This window comes from Aquila chrysaetos, chromosome 3 (assembly GCF_900496995.4).
Source record: "Aquila chrysaetos chrysaetos chromosome 3, bAquChr1.4, whole genome shotgun sequence".
NCBI classification, from domain to species: domain Eukaryota; kingdom Metazoa; phylum Chordata; class Aves; order Accipitriformes; family Accipitridae; genus Aquila; species Aquila chrysaetos.
The window spans coordinates 22,603,336-22,624,575 of record NC_044006.1 but is presented as its reverse complement, the minus strand read 5'-3'; the positions used below and the strand labels follow the sequence as shown (position 1 = coordinate 22,624,575).

Genomic DNA, 21,240 nt, shown 5'->3' with positions numbered 1-21,240 from the left:
AAACCTAGGTGCAGGAAAGATATGCTACTATAAAAAAGTACAAGAAAGTCATATACTTAATTCTGCACACAAATTTAGAAAACCTTGTCTTTGGCAGAAAGACAGGGCAATTGCTTTTTCCACCTTCTTCTTCCCTCAAGTCACAGAAGCAGGATGAGTTACTGCCTGATGAAATATGTAAATGTATGATCTCATAGATTCTTATTGAACATACTACACCTTAAGTGCTTCACTATCTCTTTCATGTGAGAGGTGGGTCTGAAGAATAAGAGCATAGAGGGACTTATTTATTGATGTGGTTAAGCTTTTTAAAAATAACAAATTAAATTCTCACTTTAACTTCTTCGGTAACACAAGAACCTTTTCAGAGGGTACTATTCCTGATTGCAAAGTGCATTAGCTAGAGGAAAGACACATTTGTTATTGCCATTCACAGCTAGTAGCTACAAGTCTGGAGGATTTCCAATTCTATCACCAAGGAAAAAAACCCCTGTGTTAACGACAGCATTTCTAATGCTTCTAAGGGTACCCACACATAATTGGGCAGCTGTTCACAGTTACCAGGATAAATCTTTTGGAGGAAAAAAAGCACTGTGGAGGCACAGAGGGTCTTTGATCCATAGGAAGTGGGATAAAAATAATACAATTTGGCAAAAAACTCTGAATTACTTGTGGACTGTGGAAATTGTCATTATAAGCTGTATATAAAGACTGAGACAGAGGGGCATACAATACAGGTAAAGCCTTCTCTCCTTGTGAAGAGTGTATGGGAGCTAAACCTATGTGGTGCTTAGGTGGGAGAAGACTTTTCCTTCACCAAACAGACCTCCCCCTCCAGATGCCCAGTCCCTCAAATTCACAGCAGGCCCCCCCAAACATTACGAACCCAGCACATTCAAGGTCAGACTTCCCAATAAGAAAAAGCAAAGAGCATGCACACAATGTGTCCCTTCGGGACTGGCAGAATACAGGCCAGAAGCTGACTTCACTCTTGGAGGTGGCAATGTCAGCATCAGCTGGAGCAAGTGACTGACTTCTGTACTTCGTCAAGGCTTGACGGTTGCACAAATAGAGCAGGACAAAACCTGAAGCCTCAGCAAAAAACAAACCAAACATATATCAAGCCAATTAGCAATCTTTCATTATTGATAATTAAAAATGTTCAATGATACATCTACATGAAAGTGCGCTCTGCTCTGTTTAAAGGCTACCTTAAGAGTGTTAACTGCAGCACAACTTTTTGCTTTATTACATGCATTTTATGATGCAAAAAAAGTAATAGGGCACAATAAGACTTAACAAGTGAAACGTGATTTTTCCCTCTTAAAAAACAATTCAGCATAGTTGCCATTGAACAGAGACCAGAAAAAGATATTCTAATGCAATGATATACAAAGATACTCTGACTTTACTCAAAAATCAAACATCTGATCTAGATGAGAAGTTGTGAAAAATGCTGCTTGCGCAAGTTTTTTGTATTCAAAATAAAAATCAGTAGATTTAGTTTTTAAATTTCACTTTTTTTCCAAGGGGACTTTCATGGGTACAAATTCAATGCTGTTTAAAATAAAAAAGTTTAACAGCTTTTTCAGATTAACATGTTTTGAAAAACATTTCCCAAATAACATTATGCTAAGAAGATTTTAGAAACCCAACCCAGAGGGGAAAAACATGAATCAGAAGTCATCCTCTGTCGGGCAAGTAAACATACAGTGGTCCTGAAGAGGATGAGGAAAGGCTGATGCTTGCCAGAGTGGAGGGATGTCCCAGCACTTTCCAAGGCCAGCAGATAGCTCAACGCTGCCGCATGAGCTTGGGAGGGAGACAGTGGAGGCTGAAATGCCTGGGCAGCAAACATCTCCTCCTGAATGTTACAGTTCAGCCTGACTGAAAAGCTCCTGCTCTGAAGCACAGTGTCTTGCATTTCAGCTAACGTTAACACAGAACAGAGCCAAAATGCTCTCCCTTCTCAGAAAGCCAGAAGGAGCTACCTTGTGACCTTCTGCAGGGGATCAGAGAAACACCCTAAGGGTCACCCAAAAGCAGGCACCAGCACCAGCTGAAGAGAAAAAGAGGATCAAACATGAGATAATCAGAGAGGTTTATTAGGTTCCAAAACTGCCTGGACATGGTTGAGTTTATTATAATCATCAGTCCTAATGGTTGCCTCAGTTTACTCATAAGTCTTCTGTACGAGAGATGTTGTCAGAAAGGCAAACCTCATCCCCTCTGTCAACCAAGAAAACTCCATCACAACACACAGGAATGATCACCCTACTTAAGACTATACAGGTCCAGAAACAACTTTCCCAACTTGCAAGCATGTGAAAACATCAAATCATTGGCAAGGCAGTATGAAAGGAAAGAATCACTTTCTTCTCCAGAAAAAAAGACAGCAGATTAAAGATCTGATACATTTAAAAATAGGAATAGTAATACTACTGATACCAAGAATTAGTTGGAGTGGACTTGCTTTACGCAGAATCGCTGTATTAATAAGGGATGCATAAATTTGACATTATACTGAAAAATGAAGAGAGGTACAAGCATTATTGAGTCAACCAGCCAGGAGTCAAAATGACAGGCTGTTTTTTTGACATAACTTTTTTTTTCCTCATTCTGGAGGCAAATCTTGGCTTGCAATCCTTTACTACCTCACATATTTGTAAATTTGAGCCATCTAATTAGATATTGCCATCTCTTGTTCTCCCTTGTTCAACCACCACAAACCCCACATCCTCCCTGACGGCCACCAACCCAATGTAGGGGTTGTGATGGGCCACAGCCCTCCAAGTCTGCTCCTGCAACAGTAGTCAGCGACAGGGTGCAGAGCACGTGAAGTCCCAGTTACAGAACTGACGCAAGGGAAATTCTTCTCTAAACTCTGCTCGATACTTAAGATTTCCTATCTCAGGTACTGTAAGGGGTAATGGTCTCACTTGCCACTTAAGTGCCCACACTTGAAGAATCCTGTGTATTTTTTATTAGCTTTCAATTTGTCACCTTCACTGAAAGTCCCTTGGCTTTTGCAAAATTGAAAGGCTAAATAAGTCCAATCTATAATTTGCATGCTGCTTATTATGTGGAAAAACTGTGTTATATCCTTTCATATTCCCCTCCTCCCAGTTCAGCTGTCCCAGTATTTTTGCACACTATTTACATACTATTTATTCCTACTAGGGGAAATGTTTGATAACTTCTCTTACTATGACTTGCCAAAGGTAGGTGGGGCCAAACACAGGCAAACATTTACATATTAACATTGAAAATAAAGCTGTGATATTCTACTCTCATTCATTCCCTGCAAGAATCCAAGCACTTACTTTTCTATGCTACTGCAACACAAAAGGCAAAGGTTTTAACCATGCTGACTGTAGTAAAACTTCTATAATAACAGTATATTAATAATACTTAGCACTTTACAGCCATAGCATTTAACTTTTCAACCACTGACCTCCAAGAGCTCAGCATCATTAAATCCATTCTGCACATGGGGAAACCTGAGACATGGAAACTTCCCCAAGGTCACTTGACAATCAGGTGAACAGCTAAAACTGGAATCCAGAGCTCCCAAAACACAGATTAGTCTTCCAGGCACTCAGCCACATTCTCACTTCCGAGGCTACTTAAAGCTAGAAAAGATCGCCTAATTAGCACTTGTATTTAGCCATTTTAATAGACTTCTCTTTCCTACTCTCCTCTCCAATTCCATTTTTAGATACTTTTCTTAAAGCTGAGTACAGCATTGCAGTCAGCTGTACATTACGCAAGTACAGCTTTATTCTGTCTAGCAGAATTGAAATTCTTCACAGTGCATACTTTAGAAATAATTAAGACAGATCAGGATAGCAAAAAACCCAGCAGAGATCAACCTGCCAAAGCAACCAGTTTGCACATTTCTCTCTGTCCTCCTCCAGCTAGGGAACAACTGAATAAACCAAAGACTGTTCCTGGCTCTTGTGCAAAATCCAAGCTATTGCCCTTGCTCTTCATGGGTACTATAAGCAAAAGGATATGGTGTCTGTGATCCACTGTGATGCTAAAGCATGGCAAGGAGGAGATCAAGAGACAGGATACAAAACAGAGAGTGAATGGTGGGAGAAGGGGAAGGAAGAAAATTGGAACAGAGCAGCAGGCATTTTTGGAAGGAATTGCATCAATTCTACAAGTACATACAGCTGAGGAAAATAATTTTCACTGCTATTTACTTAAAATTAGTAAATTCCTTAAGTACAATATGAATAGGATCATTCAGAGGACTTCTTTAAAAGCCGAACAAGACCCATATGGGTGCAGTGAAGACAACATGCACATGGCAGAGCTAAAACTTTATCTTTTCTGCTATGCCACACAGCAAGTGAATGTTCCTACACAATTCTATCTTAGAAGGAAATACACTTTTCCTGGCATTTACATGACAAAGTCACAGTTTCCAAGTTCTTTCTAATATCAGACAAGGACCTCAGACGGCAGAAATACACAACTCTTAAAAAAGTATACACAAAGCTCCAAGCTGCAGCTAAGGCAGACTACCTAAAAAGATATTTCAGCTTCCTTTTACCAGATGGTTTAGCCTGCTTGAAAGCAAAACAAGATTGCTAAGCAGCATTAAATCTTCATTAGCTTTCCACAACTAAGTCCTGAAACCAGCAGTTTTGTTACAGTCGAATGCATCAACAAACAAATACAAAGTTCAGTTATTAACTAGTACTTCTTTTTCTCAAGTACCATCCCAAGGTTTTGCCAAATTTTGGTGGGTTTTTTTCCCTGTAGAGACTGTTTTACAAAGAGTTTTACACTAAAACCTGCATCAGCTAAGCGGAAAAAATGTATCCTTTGGCAGGCTAAAAACACACCTACCATCAAATTTACCATGTTCCCACAAAAATATGCTCTGTTCTGCTGACATTAAAGCACATTACAGTGAATGGGCCCTCCAAACAAAACCATCTGAAATATAAAGATTTTATTTAGGGCTGTTCCTGGTGCTGGCAAAGCTCCAGTCTATTTGAAGGGTGTTCTGTCTGCCCACTGAGCCTAGATTTTTATTTTCTGTTGCAATTTTCATGTTATCAGAAGCATTGCTCCATTTTTACATCAGCATTAATCCCAATGCAAGCTAGTCAGAGACAAATGTACTGGGCACTGCAGGTAGACTAGTCCTTAACAAATTTTCCTCAAGTCTCGCTGTAATGTACATTAAAAAAACTAATACATATCTAATTAATCTAATTCTAATTAATTTTCAAGTTCCAGTAAGAAAATTACATTTGCTACTGATGCAAATTGTTAAGAGTCTAGGTAGAACCCTACCTTTCAACTGGGGACCACAATAAACTCAAAAGAAAATGTAAAGAACATTCAAAAGTAACTCTGGATTGAGAGTCTGTGAAGATAAATGATACTCTCTTGCTTTCTTTTTTTTAAAGCAGCAGTCAAATTGGGAGTATGAAAACCAAAAAAAAAAAAAGAGCAGTTCTCTTAAACATTCAAACAAATCTGTGCTGCAAACAGCCAATGTGACAATTTTGGGGACCCATATTGAGCCACTCAGAACACTACTTTGCACAAAGTCTAAGTGTATGCAGCATGGCTGTGTTTTTCATTAGTTAACATTATTAAGGGGAAAAGGAACAGTGCCTAGGTCTCTGTCTCTTAAGAACCGTCATTGGCAAAGGACCATCAACAACAAAGCAGCTCTTCTGAAGCAGAATAATGACATCCTGCAGATCAGGTGATGCCCCCTTACTCACAGGCAGGCTCAAGGGAGCTAAGCAAGAGGCCACTACGTGATGAACTCTCATCATCTGAGCGAGGGTTTTGAGAAAAAGCAAGAGAATCACAGAGCAGATGGATGTGAAGGCATGAAAGGATTAAGTGTCCATGCTCCCACTCACAACAGAGACGGAAATCTTTTGATATGCAGATGGTGAGACCAGAAGAAAGGAACCAAGAATGCAGGGGGATTTACGCACTATATTCATGAAAAGCTGAGGTCGACAGCCAGATGTTTGTGTGCCTTATTTTGGATGGGACTCTATATAATCCTCCTACAGTCCGGAAGGAAAATGTGATTGGTTTAGAAAACCTGCAAAAATATGCATTTTAATGGCTTACACTGTTGGGTTTTTTTAGTACAGGTGTTAAACTGGCAAGCAGAGTATCACTAGCAGGGTGTTCTGGGATATGGCTCCTTGAGGACTGGAAAAGTGGTCTCAGACAAACAGAAAGCATGCCCTATTTCTAATAAATGAGCAAAGAACCTCCCTGTCTGACACCAAAAGCATTAATCCAGAGGGCAAAGAAACTGTGCCTGGAATCTACTCAGTCAAGAGGACTTAAGAGGTACAGACCTCAGCAAGCTGCCTAAACACATTGTCTGATGCGTGTCTAACAAGGTGACAGTGTACAAAGCTTTGGAAGAACCAGAAATGCACTATATACAAATTGAAAACTTGAAATTAATAACATACAATTTTATCATAGCATACTTAAAAATTAAGAAGGTATGTATATGAGATGCCCCCCTGCCCCGAACGTTAATAATGGCATCCAGAGATAAATCTAAACCAAAATGCATTAGGAGTATGTGTGCTAAATCTGGAAAACTGGGAAATTGAAGGAAGGCTCTCCAGTTCCTCACGAGATCTATATAGACATTGCTGTAAAGACGTTTCTGAGCACTGAGATTCTGTACTGAGCTGAATCTTCTAACTTTTAAAAGACACATTGTAACAGGAGATGTGCTTTAAAGGAGTTCAAACACCAAAATTTTCATTGGCTTATTGATGAGTTTTCTGCTTTTGGAAGAAGAGGCGGCTAACTTTTTGGCCAAATTTTCTACAAATGTTCTATGTTTCAAATGCTGACCTGCATATTTGCTCTCTGCTAAATGTTAATGTACATCTCTGCCTTGGAAGATGAAAACCAACTTCCACAGGACAGGTATCTCCACTAGGATCATGCTTTGAGAGACTAACTGAACAGGTCAGATTTTCTTCATTGTAGAGAACACTTCGGTGCGGGAATCTACCAGAGAACTATTCACAACCTGAAAAAGTTGACATCACTCTTCTGAAGGAAGATAATCGGAAATAAGATAGTCTAAAGACTTGTACACCTCCCAGAAGGGTTTTAAATCTGAAGCCAAGGGATGTTCATACAACACATTCGATAAAAATTTTAACCATCCCCAAATCATTGGTTCTGATTCCCACATCATACAGGAATTTTTCAGAATTTTCATATGTGCAGATAAACAAAATGTACCTTCCAAGTAATTCACCTAATTAGAGTCTCAAGCTCTAATGTATAAGGTGAGCCATCTTTACAAAAACAATTTATGCTGAGAATGCTTTATAGCCTTTTGTACAGCAAGAAACTGCTTCTGACATCAGAGAACTGGTTAATATATTCTAAATAAATACCAGAAATAAAACTCGGGATTATTTGAGCGCTGCTCTAGAGCAGAGCTGAAGAGCACAAACAGATCATTATAGGAAATCTGAACTATACATATTTGTACTCTTCCAGTTTGTCTAAGCTCTTTCTGCACAGCAGAGAATTACAACATTAACTCTTGTAGAATTAAGCAAAAACGTGTAGGGAGGGGGAGAAAAAAAGGAGAACAACCTGAAAATGCAGTCCTCTCTGAGATATTTCTAGCTCACCATCTATTGTGCAGTAAGATGTGCAGACAAGCAGCAGCTAAACCAAGAACCACCTCCACTACTTGTGCTGTCTTATTAAAGGAAAAAATAAAAGACACAAGAAAAGGAGCTGGGGAGGGGCAGGAGAGCACAGTCAATGCTCCATCTGAGGGATAAGTCACCGAGAACACAACAGGAACTCACAACAGACTGTGGTGTTTCCCCCGTGTTTCTTCCTGGAAGAAACACTGACTGATAGTTAAAAACAAAAACCCACCCCACCCCCCAAAACAAAACAAAAAAACGCCCCACCAAACCAAAACACCTCAGCAGCCTCTAAGGAATGCCAGCCCCTGCTTCCCGAACAGGGATTTGTTAAGTCACACAGTCCAATCAAGAAACCAGATCACAGAATGATTAGCAGCAGTGTTAGTTAACTTATTCACTGAAAAATAACTCAAACTGGGTCTCAGGTCTCATAAATAAAGGAAATGTTTATAACTGAGTTACAGGTGGGTGACTGTGAGGGCTGCACAGGATTGTGGGAAAAGCACTGACTTCAAGGGTCAGAAGTAGCATTTTCATAATACAGCTACAGATTTTCCTTCTGAAATTAAATTCTTCTGAGACTTTTTTTGTGGAGTCAGCAAAAACTATTTTAAGTGCAGTTCATCAGCATCCACAAACCTGGCCACCTATTCTGCTGCCTGTATGGGTGAACTCAGGAGAATTGGAAGAGGTGTAGTATGAAATGGTTGAATGACTAAAGTAGAAACAAGCACTGGCTCCACCCCGCTCTGTGTTGCTGGAAAAGATACTCCTGCTGTTCTTCTGCCTCCTCCCTGGGGGAAAGGGGGTATGGTAGGTTTTCCAAGGTAAAAGGCAGAGAAGGAGCAGGTGCCCTGGAGAACACAGCCTCCTTTGGGTTCAAAGGCTGGCATTTGGAAACACGGCATCATCTATCTTGGATCCCTATGATTTTTAAGGCCCTGTGTCAAAGGGCACACACTTCATTCACAGGTACTATGTGAAAGCTTAAATTTCAGGTAGGTGTTGGATTGGAAACAAGTGGGAGCAATGAGTCTTTGGTAAGCACAGGAATATAATGCAGCTTTGGAAAGGGACTGTGATGGGTTGACCCTGGCTGGTTGCCAGGTGCCCACCAAAGCCATTCTATCACTCCCCCTCCTCAGCTGGACAGGGGAGAGAAAATATAACAAAGAGCTTGTGGGTCGAGATAAGGACAGGAGAGATATCACTCATCACTTACCGTCACGGGCAAAACAGACTCAACTTGGGGAAATTAACTCACTTTATTACAAATCAACCAGAGTAGGGTAATGAGAAATAAAACCAAATCTCAGAACACCTTCCCTCCACCCCTCCCTTCTTCCCGGGCACAACTTCACTCACGGATTCTCTACCAACCCCCCCCCAGCGGCACAGGGGGACGGCGAATGGGGTTTACGGTCAGTTCATCACACGTTGTTTTCTGCCGCTTCATCCTCCTCAGGGGGAGGACTCATCACACTCTTCCCTGCTCCAACGTGGGGTCCCACCCACGGGAGACAGTCCTCCACGAACTTCTCCAACGTGGGCCCTTCCCACGGGCTGCAGTTCTTCACAAACTGCTCCAGCATGGGTCCCTTCCATGGCATGCAGTCCTTCAGGAGCACACTGCTCCAGCGTGGGTCCCTTCCACGGCGTGCAGTCCTTCAGGAGCACACTGCTCCAGCGTGGGTCCCCCACGGGGTCACAAGTCCTGCCAGAAAACTGCTCCGTGGGCTCCTCTCTCCACAGATCCGCAGGTCCTGCCAGGAACCTGCTCCAGCGCAGGGTTCCCACGGGGTCACAGCCTCCTTCGGGAAACCCACCTGCTCCGGCGTGGGGTCCTCCACGGGCTACAGGTGGATATCTGCTCCACCGTGGACCTCCATGGACTGCAGGGGGACAGCCTGCCTCACCGTGGTCTTCACCACGGGCCGCAGGGGAATCTCTGCTCCGGCGCCTGGAGCATCTCCTCCCCCTCCTTCTTCACTGACCTTGGTGTCCGCAGAGTTGTTTCTCTTACATGTTCTCACTCCTCTCTCCGGCTGCCGAATCTGCCTATCCCAACTTTTTCCTTCTTAAAAATGTTATCACAGAGGCATTACCGCTATCGCTGATTGGCTCGGCCTTGGCCGGCGGCAGGTCCATCTTAGAGCCGGCTGGTATTGGCTCTCTCTCGAACACAGGGGAAACTTCCAGCAACTTCTTACAGAAGCCACCCCTGTAACCCCCCCCGCTACCAAAACCTTGCCAGCAAAACCAATACAGGGACTTGGCTCTTGTCTTCATCCTGTGTTCTCCACTAAAAGGAAAGATGAAGAATAAACAGCCATCTTTGTCACATTTGCTCAGCTGCTTTAGTCACCAATGTTCGAAATTAAACTATGAGAAATTGAGTTATTTCATTCACCCTTCTTGTCTGAGTAAAAAGGCCTTGGTCAGTGCTACGTCACCACAGCTAAGGCTGCTTTTGGAACCTGGCCTGCAATGCAGACAAGAAGGACTATCACAGTCACCATCCAAGTAACAGCCCCTTTGCTGCCGTTACATGTTTGCTTGCATTTACTTTGTTTTTCTCATGCTATCTTTAAATGTTGTGGCTCTGTTAGCCTCAAAAGGGTGAGATAGTAAATCCCTGATACCCTCTGCAAATAGAAGCCTGGCAGAATATTCTTAACAGATGTTAAGAATTATAACAGGTTGCGCCACTATTTTCTCTAGGTATTTGCCAAAGGAAGCCCAAAGCATCCCCACCAATAAACTGGCATTTAGAAAAGCACTCCAAAACACAGTCACAGCTGGATGATCTATTCACCAATATCCTTCTTTCCACTCCCCACCCATCAGTGGGATTTGCTGCAAAATTATTAACTGCCTTACCACCATCTATGCTCAGGTTCCATTAGTAACCCAGGCATTTCAGGATCCCAGCCCTGCTCAAGCTAAGTCCAATTACTGCTTGTTGATTCATCAGTCCACCTATGCAAGCCTGGAAAACGCAACAGGTAACCAAACACTCTCAGAACAAATTAACCTCTACAAAAAACAGGCGCGTCACACCTCAGGAACCAAGCAACCCCTACATAAATAGGTACTTCATGTTCTATTCCACCAGCATTAACTCCTGACAAATACAAGGAAAAGCTCAGGTCAGGCCACAGCTGCTTTACACAGGTTGCTGAACAACAAGCCTTTACCTTGCTTGCTGGCAGACGCTGCAAATCCAAGACTTCTCCTTCTTCTGGTAAGAACTGCAGCTCTTGCAGATGTTGTACTTGCAGTCTTGGCACTGTCGCTTGCTGTTGATAAGAAATGTGAAAGGGGAACAGCAGCGAATACAGCAGTGCTCGTTGAACTTCTGCTGCTTGGAAAGGATGCTGCACTTGTTACCCTCTTCATCCAACTTCTGCTTCATTTCACTGGAACAAAAGCACAAGAACAAAAAATATAAACAAAATTTCAATGGGAAATCTCCCCTTTGCCTTTCTCCTCTTTCCACATTTTCATGTTATACTCTTCAAATAACTTTTGCAGGTGTGAAATAGATGTCAGAAATACATATTCTAAATCCAGAATTGGGAAGCAAAAACTCCTATGTTCCCTGGAGTCACCCATGGCCAGCCCGTTTAAAACCTCTGAGTCATAAGCCAGGGCAAACATCTCCCTTCACTCAGCTCCAGTGAGACAACCCTCAGGAGAGCTGCTGCTCCAGGTACTCCAGGTGTTCAAAGCCATACCATCATTTGAGAATTCAGGGCTGCTTTCAGGACACTTTACAAATAAAAAAAATTAGTCTATGAAAGTCAAAAGGCTTGGTGCACAGCAATAAAAAAATCCTACTGATCAACAGTTTTGAAAACAAAAGTGCTAAGTTTGCTTTGTTCTGACCCATGGGATCATATTATTCATAATAGCTCCAATTTGTCAAGGAAGGTTAATCACATACTTCATTTCAGAGAGATTCGGGTGTTTTACTACTAAGGACCAACACTAAGCCAACTGCCAACTGTTCAGGAAAGTGTTTGCAGAGCCCCTAAAGTTTTCTGTATTCCAGCAGAAGAGTGCATTTATTAAGAAAAATAAAACAAATTGTGTGTGTGTGGTATTCAGTAATTTGCTATCTCTCATTTTACAGTGTTTTTGGTATTTTACAAATTAGGTAATACATTCCACAATAAGAGTAATAAAAAATATCCAGAAGGAACATTTGTGTAAGTAGACAAGTCTGCAAACTCATCACACAGTTTCTGTCATGTACCACTAAGATATACATTAAGAGAAAAAAAAAAAAAAAAAACAGGATTCATGAAAAACATGTTAAATAAAAGCTTATAGAACAGTGTGTACATACATATATTGATCCTTCCCATTTCTCAGAATTAGTGGTGGCTACCGTACTATTTCCGATTGCTGGTAAGAACCACTAATAAGACTAAAGTAACACAAAAGTCTAAACAAAATTTAAAGACACCACAAGAGATAAACTAAGTTGCAGGAAGAGAGAGTCATGACATGCTGACTTACACTTAAATTAATGCTTAAATATCTTGCTACAGGAAAAAAATAATATGCTTATTGCATACTTATTCAGGGACTCAACCAAGATAATCTATAAGCATCACTATGAGCCAAGTCTGGAATGTTAAAAAAAACCCCTAGCATTACTGGGCTATACATCTTCTTATTTGCCATTTCTGCCTCAGACTCATAACTCAAAATAAAAACAGCTTATTCTATGAAAGTCTGACAGGTCAATTCTAAACCTCAAGTCTAAAAGGCAATTAAGGCAGTGATCTAAAGCATGTGATTTTTGAACTTGCACATACCATATTTAACCATATTCCCAACATGCACCTTTTATAAATTTAAAACTTCAAAACAATGTATGTTTCTGCTGTTTGTCCCCTGTACAAAGGTTTGGCTATCTTAGACCAGCTGCTCAAACCCAAGTAAATACTCTTTGGAATTTCAAGTAAATAATCTTTCTTTATGATTTTTGTCCAGGTGGCAAAACTTACTTGGTTTTCCACATTTTTACAGAATGTTAGAGGTGAAAAAGGTAAGAGATTATCATGTAAGAGAAGAAATGTCTGAATTATGCAAGTCAAACTGGCTTCCTCGTGTAAACAGATTAAATGGGATGGTTAGACTAGTTTGTCTTATCTCCATTACTCCCTTCTACCGTGGTACCACATGGACAATCTTTCTCTGGGAACAGGAGAGGAAGTGAGCTGTTCCCCACGTCGCTCCTCCATCCACCGCACATATTCTGCTGCACAGCAATGGAGCAAGACAGAGAAATGCCTCTGAAGAGGAGGTCAGGTGGGAACCCTGGGTCCCAGGAGAGAAGCTGGTGAAGGTGAGGGCTATATGATATCAGAAGGATTTCTGGCATGGAGAGGAAGTGTCAGCAGCCCAAGATTCTGCAATCTTTGCTTCAGGCTGGAGACCCCAGGCAGCAGATGCTGGCCTCCCTGTAAGATGAGAACAGCTAAGGACTCGAGGCCAGGAGAGGCAGTGAAAGAAGACATTTTTGTCCTCATGCAGCTCTATTATCTCCCAGAATTAGCAACACTGGTATTTGGTAGTATCAGCCTGCACACTCAACACTGGCATGCTCAATGGCATTTTGAACCCTCATTAGGGCTCTTACACACAATAGCAAGATAAACCACAGAAGCAAAGCCACCTGTTAAAGCGCCACAATAATGCTCGCACAATATAAAACCAGGCAGTTTCATTCACAACAGAGCTGATAAACCCTGATACCTAGAAAATGCTGAGCACACACTGAAGCCTTTTCATCAGTACAGGCATTAATTACATCTCTCTCCTCTATCTCGCTGCCAACATTCATTACAGTGGTAGAACCTTAATATCATTAAGGCATCTGCCTCACTGTTAAAAAGGACTGAAATTGGCCAACGGATTCCAAAAGTCAATAGGATAGGGTGGGACAGGCTGGCAGAGAGAGACCGAGCGTGACAGAAAAAGCCTCATTTCCACAGGAAACCAGGCAGAACAGAAAAGAAAGCAATGCACATCCCTCTGACAGCTGTAACAAATTAAGGTGCTCATGTGCTACCTGCCAAAGGCTATTCTAGTTTCTATTAGGAGTCAAATGGCAAAAGGGACTGTCAACAGGATTTGTCAGTTGAAGCCAAAAGGCTACTCTCCACACTCTTTCCTTGGAACTAAAACATGAGCTTCATACAAAGGCAAAGTGCTGCACAACACTGGTAGGCAACTCAACCTGCCTGGTGTGAGGAAAATTGCATATTCAAATAGAAAAGTAGGCTCTGGTTTACTCCCAGCAATACTGAGAAAACCTCACTTGCACGCGACTTCAGCTGGATGATTACTGTGAACAGGATTGATTAATGTGAGCTCCAGTCTCAATACACTAAGAAAGTTTGTAGCACTGGAATTCAGGAGGTACAAGTTGAAGTCCGAGACATCCTGAGTTTGAAAGGCTCAGACTTTACCTTTAGGATGTTCAAATGGCTTGGTGCAAGAAGACTGTAACAATGGTCTAACAAAAGGAAAGCAGTCAAGAACACTGATCCTCTCATGCAGTGAAACTCACTTCCAAAAGCATGACAGCCACCTGTGCAGGAACTGACTTCTAAGAGGCAGGTTGAACCACAGAGCCCTCACAAATATTCCCCCTTCCTCCCCATGCAACACTGTTTCCCTCAACAAAACACGGATGAGGGGGATGGGACGGAGAAAAGAGGGAGGATGTATGCGCACTCATGTGCGCTTACTTCCCCCAGCATTACTTCCCCAAGGAGGGAACGTAATGTATTTATAGGTGTATTTATCTAGTATGTGTGCAAATAAAACAAGCAACAAAAAAAGATTCTGCACAAAAAAATTTCCCTTTTGGGGAAAGGACGGAAGAGCGGGAACCACAAATGACAGAATTTATTCACATCACTTAAGTCACAACTGATGGTGTTCAGCTATTACAGTTATATGTAACACAGTAATAGGAATCTATGGAGAAGAGAATTCCTGCTGTTTGAATGAATCTCAGATTATATTTAATTTTCTTTCTCGAGTGGCTGCATTTCACCGATTGCCTATAAATACAAAAGAAGCAAAGAATACTCAATAGATACCCAACACGTCTGTCGCAAAGACTAATTTTGTCAAAGAACATTTTATTGAACTGTAAGTTCCAAAATATACAGATGCATATTTAGATTTTTCCAGAGGCTTGTATTAACTAACCTGTGACAGTCTGCATAGTAAATGTGTAATTAATTTCAGTCAATGTTTTGGGTGATAGACTTCTGGCACATAATCCCACACAAAGTCAGGTTAGGAATACTTTCTAGCATACTGCATTGGATGTAGGTTTTGCTATTATATTCTGAGGGTGAATAGTCATCTTCCCCTCTTCCCATGCTACATTTTTTGCCCCCCCCCCTTTTTTTTTATAATTTAAATATTTTCATTCTCATGGTTTATTTCTTTGTAGTGTCTTAGAGGATTTAACTGAATTTGTGAGAAGTACGGTATTCTGCTTTGCCGGTTTGTACGGTGGTTTACAAACGTTATGGTAGGTTAGGTATCATGTTATGCTGAAGACAAGTACTGCACAGCACATTACAAGGGAGGATGCTGCTGAAACGTGGCTGGCGAGTTATGCAGACATGCAGCATGCCTCATCGCATGACTGCTCTTCAACAGCTGGGCAAAAGCCTCTCTGAAATGCCTTGTCTGATAAGTCATCTTTGGACTCTACGAATTGGCAGCCCCTTTTGTTTCTACAAATAACACTGCTTCAGTGTAGTTGTAAATGTAGGATGAAGCCTGGCAAACCGAAGCTACAGGATTGTTTTCTTTGCTCTTCACTGCCACTGATTTACAGAGATTTGTCCAAAGTCACCAGCTTTTTACATGCTTCATTTTATCTGCTGTACAACAGCAGTAACAGTAAAAGTCGCAGTGGCAATAATAAACTTGTCTGATCCAATTATATAAATATATACAGAACACCTTTACAGCATCTTTCATTTAGCGACCATGTAGTCCTCTCCACTGCTGTATTATTGTAAGCAACCTATTTACAACTAGTATTCACAACAAATGACCCTCAAACTCTTTTTTTACCACAAGGCCTGATTGCCTTATCTAGCAAAAATTCTGTTTCAAGTCACTTGTACAGTATACAGCTAATTGAGTTCCTACTTATTAGCAAGTATGATAGGATTTATTTGGTGCAGGACTGTAATACTGAATGCTGTTTTTGTGCTCTGGACAGGCCTGTTCTAGTAGGATTCAACAGGACCGAGGCATTTTCCCTGTGTGATTGCAATGGCCTCAGCTTCAAAAACAGGCTGGCAGGTTCAAACATAATTCTTCAACATTTGCCTGAACAATGCCTTCTCCCCTAATAAAATTCTTTAAAACAATTGCTTATTGTATATAATTGCACCTCCTAAATACAGAAATACAAGCTTGCTTGAGAAAAGCCTTTCTGCTTTTTTTCCAAATCTCCTTTTATAAAAGTTAGCTCTTTTTTTTTTTTTTTTTTTAATTCAACTGGCACTGTGCTAAGGATGCTTGTTTCTGTGAGCTACAGTTTGATATTCACAAAGCTCAATGGCTGTAATTATTCTATATTTTAATAAGTGAAACAAATTGTAGACAGCCCTGTATGCTTCTCCCCAAGAAACATTACTGTGATTACATACGCAGGGACTGGGGGCTGGTGGAGCTATCATCTCAAAGTACAATGTCAACAGTAACATACATGTTGGCAACTTGCCGTAGTAAGGTAATACTGTGAGGTTTAAAAAAAGCTGGAAAGAAGCCTATGATGTGTTTGAGAAAGGGGTTAAAAAATTCATTGCTACATGCATAAGGATGGTCAAACTCCAAGCCTGTCCGCTGGGGACAGCAGTGGGAGGGAGTTCATAAAACAGCAGGTCTGAAGGCCATGGTCTTACAACATAAATATATATTACAACATAAAGCTAAGAAAACCCACCTGTTTTCCATATAACAAGGAGAACAGTCCCTGGTGGAAACCTGACAGTTGGCTTGATTCACCCAGTGATTTGTGTAGCAGAGCTACCATGCCTTTTTTTCTCCAACAGATCAGCAGTTGAAACGTTTGCCTGGGATGCAGAAGATTAACTTAGGTCTCTGCTCTATTCGAAGGAGACTTAACATCCTCACTACCACCAACTTAGACATCAGGTTGAATGGCGTCCTTGGGCATTGTTCTTCATCTTTGGTAAGACTACCATAAAGTTATCTATAAATATTCATTGGAGCACAGGGCAAGACAAAAGCATAACCAAGCATCCAAGGCACTCACAAGGCTGGGACACCTTGCTTCAGTCTTGCCTTAAGAAACATTTAGGTATTGCACAGGCAGCAGTACATCACCGATGGTTAGCACACTGCTCTGGGAGGTGGGAGATGAGGTGAGGGTGTGCCCAGTGGTTTTTGTTCAAGAGTCCAGTTTTGGGAAGCTTCTCCTATTACTCTGTGAAAGTAGCCGCACACAAAGGCATTTATGGGAAAGCAATGGGACCACTACCACTGGCAGCAGTAGAGACAGTCCTTCGGAAAGGATGCAACATGTATTAGCTAGAATGCAGCACACCAAGCTCCAAGACAGAGTCTGTATAAGGAAGTCTGTCTGCCAGGCTCCCCAAAACCCAGCTCTCTGCTCTTCTCTGAGGGAACATCTCCAACTGTCAGGCTGTAGCCAGCTTACTCTCACCTCACACCAGTCTCCACTTCAGACTGGCACCTGTCAGTTTAAAGGCAAAGCCCAACTGGTGCGGTTCCCATTTGCTCTGTTGCTTTCTTGGGTGATGGACAAATACAATTTCTCCTACCGTTCAACCACCTTTTATCTTCCCCAATGGAGACTACAGGTTAAAACTGTTCTAGTTGCCTGCACAGGAAAAAGAGGGAAATGGAGGGACAGTGTTCCTAGGAGTTAAAAAAAATTCCCCATTTCCTTCACATTACTCCTTCCTGCTGAAGAGAGGAGCAACGCTTTGACCACAAGTTATCAAAGACAGGTAGAAACTTTCTCTCTCAGTAGTACAGATGAGGGCTTCTGTTTCCTGTCCTCTTAATTCAAATTACATCTATTTCATAAAATAAGCTACCTTTTATCCACCTGGCATTGGAGCCTTTTGTCCTCAAAGACTAGTGAGCAGGTGGCATACACTGCAAAGTGCTTTTCTTAGGGGAGCAGTGTTCTGCTCAGCTGTGTAACTGGTTGTCTCTCTTCTCTGCATTTGTTTGCACTATCTCACCTCTCAGACTTGATTCAGAGCAGTCCATGAAGATCACCAATTTGTCTTAAAACTGGTTTTAATCTTAGTTTGACCACTGTTAAGAGCCTTAAAACATTTTTTTTTCCCCTCCAAAGAGATGCCTTCAGACACTCTTCTGGCCAGGCACCCTTCATAGTCACCTACATGTACAAGCTACTAAGACATTTTGCTTAGCACCAGATCTGGATTTCTACATAGTCTGGGGAGCAAGTGAACAAGTTCTGATGTGCCTGCTCCCAGCCTTTCAGAGAAGCCATTTTCACCTGCTGCACCTTGTGTTTTTCCACTCCCACAGTCAGTCCAAGCCTGGTCTGTTGGGATGGGAGTTTCCTTGGGATACAGAGATCAGCTGAAAATCCAAGTTGCACCAATGCTCTCTAAACAACAATGTTGGAGGACAAAGGGCTTTTCCTATTCAGAGGCTAAAGTGTACACAGTATTCCCACCTCTGCTCTCCTTAGACCTGCCAGGCGTGCACCACATGCTGGGGTGGGCGTAAAGCTCCTTTAATCTGTTCAGAACCTGACAGTCTCTTACTCCTTGGCTATTAGCACAATGAGAAGGAGTCACAGGCTGACTGTGACTGAAATTTCTCCCCCATTCACATGTTTTCAGTTTGATGTTCAAGGTCCCAGACTGTGATTACTGAAGTTGTTCTCACCTCTGCCCTTGCATCCTCTCTCCTTCTCACAATTCCCCGACCCCCAGAAGCGGACCAACCAGATTAGTGCAATGCTGCCAAATTTAGGAGAAACACTCACTGAAAGTTTTACAGCCCCTCTCCAATCCTTGCCCAGGGGTTAACTAGGAGAACTGCCAAGGAATGCTGCTCAGCATTTTATCCCTTTCATGTTCTCTATGCCACAAAGCGTGGCACAGTGCAAACAGCGATGACGCTATCCCTATCTTTTCCCTGCTATATACAGTAAGATCCAAATTCTCCCAGCAGGCATATGCCTCCATCATTATTTACTCTCTAAGGGTTCAGTGCTCATTTCTTTTAGCTGCCTCTTCTCAGGCAGTTTATTCTTCTCCATCAGGATGGGCATCTAACACAAGTCTCCAGTCCCAGGCAGTGCTACACCATCACCACACATCCCTTTTGTTTCTCTTACGTCTTTGCTAAGTTGTCCCTAGTGAAACTCTACTTGCTCTCTTTAAAAAAGTAGAGTACAGGGTAGTACTATAACCCTTTGCAGCAAATGCCAAGTTAATTCATTATCTTAAAATGATGGACTTTTTTTCTAGGCTTCTATCAACACAGTCACAACTGTGCCTCGTGCTATATTTAACACTTAGTACATCTATTAGTATTCTACACATTGCTGGTGCTGTCAAAAAGCCATGCTAGTACACATGCAAACACACTGCTTGCAGCTGGGGAGCCTTCGAGGAACGCACATCACTTTAATCTGTGCAGAGGGATATCGATCCAGCAGCAGTAGCTGCCTTTCAGGGAGGATCAGACAGCAGGAAGTGCACCATAAATGGGGGGGGGGGGGGGGGGGGGGGTGTAACATCAAAACCAACCCAGAGCAAAACACAAAGTCTTCAAGGGGAGACAGAGGGATGGGACACATCAGCATTCAAGCCCCAAGAGGCTTATAAATAGTTATGAGTAAATCACTTGTATAAAAAAATCAGGAAGATGAATATTTCACAGTCCAATTACTCCAACTGCAGTTGCATTCTTTTTTCTAAGATCCTACTAGCATTTCTAAGGGTTTTTTTTCTCTTCAGCTTTTCATTTCTATAAAGTTAAACTTCCATAAAATTAGTGGGTATTCCTATCAAATCTCGCTTTTTTATTTTTCTTTCCTTCTATTTTCAAAAATAGGAGCAAATACTGATGGTGCTGCATATATGCTAACTGATGATCTCGTCCCATTAAATTCTTTATTATTGTTGTCAGTCTTGCCCTTCTGTTGCTTAACTCAAAAGGCCTACAATGACATCCTGTTGCCCTTAAAAATCAACGCTACCGATTCAGCAACTACTGTGCATTCAGACTGAACACTACGTCCATAGCACACACCACATGGCTACCAACGGTATGAACCCTGTCAAGGAAACAGTAACAGAAGTAGACATATGAAAGGTGAGCTGACTGGCATGCAAATTCAGTGCCATCAGAGGTCTCATAGGACAGCAAAGTATTTAGGAGCTTAGGGTAACTTACTTTTATGTTTAGTTAAGGCTAAGTGAGATACAAGAATAAAACTCTGTTTTAATATTGTTTTAAATAAGCCTTTGCATCAACAATGTGGAGACTAAATGGACTCCATGTTACCCTACTGACATACCCCATCTGCCTCAACTGATGTTCCTTGAAGTTGAATAAATTCACACTAAAAGACAGATGTATACCCTACCTTTTAGAGATACAGATATCCTTCTACAACCTGAGACAGCACTATTAAAAAAAAAAATAAATTAAAAAAAATCAGTTACCTGCATAAAAAAAAGTAACACAGATTCTGGGGACAATCTCTTTCTAAAAATAAAGAAATCCAGCACATCGGAAACACTGTTGTTGTTGGGTTGGGTTTTTTTTAGATTTGCAAACACTTCTGATAATGGGAAAAGAATTGCATTGACACCCTCATATTTCTTATTAAATACCATAAAATAAATGCTGTGAAGACCAACCTGTGGAAGCTTTGTGCTAATCACAGTTGAACCAGTTAAACTGCTGATCAAACCAGAAAAATGCCAACATACTCAACACTTAACCTTTGTCTAAAAACCACGTATCAGGCACTGATTTTTGCTAGAGGGAGAACAGATTCAGTTAGCACCAAGGTAAGTTGTGGTTCACTTGCCCCAGACCAGTACCTTGCTTGTCATACCAGGCTCTATCCTAATCTATTAAGAATTTCATGCTCAGGTGAAGCCGTTGAACAAAATGAATGATTGCTGCTGTATTATTCTATTGACACCATGCTAGTGACTCTTAAGGGAAGTTTATTTTTCTGTTGCTGGCACAAGCACTGTCAATCAGTGTCTATCATCAGTTGGAACTGACATGTCAGAGTGTAGATAAATGAAATAAATAATATATTGGTATTATTTTAAATTCCTCCTTCTCACTTTGTAAACCTGTAAATTGTCAGAAGAAATTGTATTTAACCCCATTTTCTTTTGTCATGTTGGGTATCACAGGAGCACAGACTGTGCCCCACATTTAACTGATAGGCCTTGAAATCTTCTGTGGGCAAGTGGAGCAGCGA

General features: G+C 41.5%; 1 protein-coding gene across 3 annotated transcripts in view; it reads right to left on the bottom strand.

Moving 5' to 3' along the window:
- LOC115339547 (myosin VIIA and Rab interacting protein) overlaps window positions 1-21,240 on the bottom strand; it is a 236,801-nt gene that overhangs the window by 116,714 nt on the left and 98,847 nt on the right. For all 3 annotated transcript variants that reach the window (XM_030009692.1, XM_030009690.1, XM_030009691.1), the window contains exon 3: window positions 10,895-11,116. In XM_030009692.1, coding sequence (XP_029865552.1) covers window positions 10,895-11,116 — 222 coding nt within the window. The remainder of the gene's footprint in view (window positions 1-10,894; window positions 11,117-21,240) is intronic.